The sequence below is a fragment of the Elgaria multicarinata genome, chromosome 20 (genome assembly GCF_023053635.1).
Source record: "Elgaria multicarinata webbii isolate HBS135686 ecotype San Diego chromosome 20, rElgMul1.1.pri, whole genome shotgun sequence".
NCBI classification, from domain to species: Eukaryota; Metazoa; Chordata; class Lepidosauria; order Squamata; family Anguidae; genus Elgaria; species Elgaria multicarinata.
Genome location: NC_086190.1, coordinates 10,135,019 through 10,138,749, shown reverse-complemented (window position 1 = coordinate 10,138,749; position 3,731 = coordinate 10,135,019). Strand labels below are relative to the sequence as shown.

General features: G+C 50.0%; 1 protein-coding gene across 1 annotated transcript; it reads right to left on the bottom strand.

The window, feature by feature from the left end:
• Positions 1–322: 322 nt before the first annotated feature.
• LOC134411555 (transcription factor HES-5-like) lies at positions 323–2,404 on the bottom strand. Its single transcript, XM_063145418.1, has 3 exons — positions 2,286–2,404; positions 1,368–1,548; positions 323–612 (listed from the first exon to the last, which is right to left on the bottom strand). The coding sequence occupies exons 1-3, from the start codon at positions 2,352–2,354 to the stop codon at positions 323–325; spliced, it is 540 nt and encodes a 179-aa protein (XP_063001488.1). The 5' UTR covers positions 2,355–2,404.
• Between the last annotated feature and the right edge of the window lie 1,327 nt (positions 2,405–3,731).

Genomic DNA, 3,731 nt, shown 5'->3' with positions numbered 1-3,731 from the left:
TCTGATATCAGGGAGGCATTGTTCCAGCAAAAACGACTGGGTTTTTGTTTTTTCGTTTTGCCTCTCTCTCTCTCTCTGTCTCAGCAGCCCATAAGGGCAGTGCATCCATTGTGAGATGCAAGCACACCCCTTCATTGTGAAGGAAACCATTTTTTAACAAGACTTGAATACTTCTCGCTACAGAAAAAGAACCCAACTCTCCTCCTTGGAAATCAAATATTTCCTACTTTTTAAAGAGGGATCCTGAAATCAAAGATCCCTCTGGGTTTGTTAGTCTGCCTTTAATGTTGCTGATGTTTATTAAGGGAGTCCATCGGTGCCTCTACCACGGTCTCCAGATGGCGGCAGCCGCCGGCACCGGTGGGCTCTTGTTAGTAGACTGTTTCTTGGGTGGGGGGCAAGAAGATGGCGGCAGGCAGCACATTGCAGAGGGGGCAGAAGTTGCCGGGGGGCGCACGCCGTCTGCAATCACATGGACTTTGCAGAAGTGCTTAATCAGCCGGGCCTGGGTTTCCCTCTTGGGTTCACAGAAGGAGAGGAAATACATGGCTTCCCTCAAGCAACGCAGGTAGCCAGTGTTAAAATCAAGTTCGGGACTCTTGTGGCTGAATGCTAGAGAAAGAGAGAGAGAGAGACGTCAATGCAATGTTCAGACGCAAGGCAGATGGCAGGTGTAAGATCCTTTACGGATGATTCATTGACCTGGCTTTTAAAATCCCACCCTTTCCCTAAGCCCAAAAACATCACCACAAGATGTACTGATTCCCACCAACTTGGATTGCTTTAAAAAGGGATTAGACATAGTCATGGAGGCTATCAGTGGTGGTCACCTACTGGGCGGGATGACTATGTTACCTCCAGATTTAGAGGCACTCTGCGTACTAGTAGCTGAGGAGCAAGAGTGGGGAGGGGCTATTGTGCTCATGTCTTGCTTGTGAGTTCCCCATTGGGGCATCTGGTTGGCCATTGTGGCAACAGAATACTGGACTAGATAGGCCTCTGGTCTGATCCAGCAGGGCTCCTCTTAGGCTGGGCTAAGAGAGGGAAGATGGTCCTAAGTCCCCCATTGACTCTTCTCCATTGGCTTGACCCTGAGTCCTCTAGACCTTCATCTAATACACTATCCTACCACACTGCCTCTACCACTCCACCTGGGTCTGCCACAGGTCAACCGATCCTGCTTCCCTAAAGATCATATCTAGAGGATACACCTGAGAGAAACATCCTAAAACAGCAACGGTCTTGCTTTTTGCGGCTGTTCCTCTCATTTTTATACCTTGCATACCAAGAGCCTCAGTGACTTGTTTTACGGAGCTTGCACAAAAGGCCCAGGTGTCTGAGGGTGCGGTCAGCGATTCTGCACTCACCTTGGCCCTGCATGTGACGCTGCTGCTTCAGGTAACTGACGGCCACTTCTAAGATGTCGGCTTTCTCCAGCTTGGAGTTCGGCTGGTGTCTCTGGAATTCTCTCTCCAGCAAGACCTTCAGCTGCTCAATGCTGCTGTTAATCCGGTCACGGCGCATTTTCTCCACCACCGGCTTCCTCAACTGTCAAGGAGAAAGGCAGAGGCCGTCAAGCTTGAACAAGTTGTAACACGCAGTTCTCCCAACATCATTCAGACAGGGCTTATAATGCAAAGTGTTGGGGGAGTGCAAATTCCATCCACCCACTCAGCTTTTTATCATTTTAGAATGGCAGAATTCCCATCTGTCTGCGTTGGGTGTGTGTGTGTGTCATCCACCATGAACATAACGAATCTCCCACCCCGATCTCTTTCTCCAGGGATGGGAAACTGGGAACCTTTATGACGTTTTGGACTGCAACTCCCATAATCCCCAGTCCCCATGACCAAATAGTCAGGGATTATGGGAATTGTAGTTCAGACATCTGGAGAGCACTGTGTTGTCCACCCCTCAATCTAGACTCAAGCTTGATGGTAACAGATTTATCTACCCATCCAGTCCAAGCTATCCCTCTATAATCACACAAATCTTCCTTTCAACTAGCTACACAACCCCTGCCTGCCAGTTCACACGTGCACACCGACCCCTTGATTTCTCTGCACTTGATGTGTGAACTGACGCCATTTTGTTTCATAAATAAAGACATAAATAAAAGCATGGCAGATCGAGGCAATGCAAAGAGACCCAAACATTCCAGCTGTAGTTTTATATCTGTGACAGACTGTTCACATATACAGGGCATCACGAGATGAACATACAAGGGTGGACCAGCACTAGGAGAATCACTCTACAAAAATCGGTTTGCGGAAACTCTGAGTTACCTTGTTCTTCTCCTTCACCAGCAACCGGTCCTCCGCCATGTGGACCACGCAGCTGTTGCTAGGAGCCATCCTTAAGCCTGACAGCTAAGCAGCCAGATCTGTGTGTCAGCTGCTCTGTCTCTAACTCAAATGCCGCCCTTATGCTCCAGAGCTTTCCAAACACCTCTATTTATATCTACAACTGGCTCAGCAGTTATGTGGGTTTTAGATTTCTTGGTGTTTCCCACAGTCGCCCAGCCAATCCGGGCACGCGGTCAGATAATAGAGGAGGCATCTCTTTAGCGCACGCTACATTGACTGTCAATGCCCCAGAGAGAATGACCTTCTGCCTGTACCAACTGGTGGAGTACGCAAAGCTGCACGGCGGAACTGCGGGGAGACCTGGGAACGATCTTGGCCCTCCAGCTGGCTTGTCTGGGATCAATGGCATTCCAAAGTCACACTCCTGGACCACTCACATCCGCCAGTGCAAGAAGGGAGGGAAAAGGAGCGAGGGAAAAAGTCAACCAAAGAAATAATAATAATATGCAAAGGACTGGTTTCATTTATTTATAGTCGCAGCTCCACCAAAACATCTCACAAGTAATGTATGACGTCAAATCTATCAGACTGACATGAAAAAATGCCATATTCAGGCATTTTGCTGCCTGAGGTGGAGTTGTGAATGCCTCCCCCCACCTTAAATCAAGGTGCATTTGGGCCATACACCAGCTCGGTGTAGAGGGAGGGAGGGGGGGGCGCAATCCTGGACTTATCTCCTTCCGGGATCGTCCCCTGTGTCCAAATGGCCAGCGCGATTTGGATGTCGCACGAGTGGAGGCGGCCATTTTTTAAAAAGTTACAGGAGCTGGAGCGCACTCATGCTCCAGTGAAAGGTAAGTGTGTGGGGGAGCCCCGACCCCTCTCCCCCCCCAATTCCTCCCAGCCCACCTCATTCCTTCTACTGCTCCCCGCTACTCACAGAGAAGAGGAAAGAAGCCGGGACGGGTGGCCACACCTCCCGAGGTTTCGGGATGATCCCGAGACGGTGGGAAGAATCGGATTTTCCCAGGGTTTATTTATCCCTGGGAAAACCTGCGCTCATCCCTCCTGCCCCCAGGAGTCCCTGTGCATCACTTGGACGTAAAGGGACTCGGCCATGGCCAGCCCACATTTTCAGGCTGGTGTAGAAATGGCCAGCTGAACAGTTATTTTGGCACCTGAGACAGAGAATCCTACAAGGGCACCATCCCTTTCCCTGGCAGCACAAATACAAAAATGATAAATTAACTATGTATTTGCTGCCCTTTCCTGGCACTCGAGATCAGTGGCCTGGGGCAGTCACCTCACTCTACCTAACGGTCGGGCCGGCAAGAAAGGGGAGAGGAAAATGTAAGTTGCAATGGGGGTGGGTAACTGATGGTCTGCAGCCCTATGAATCTGTGGCTGCGATTCCTTTTCTCCCTG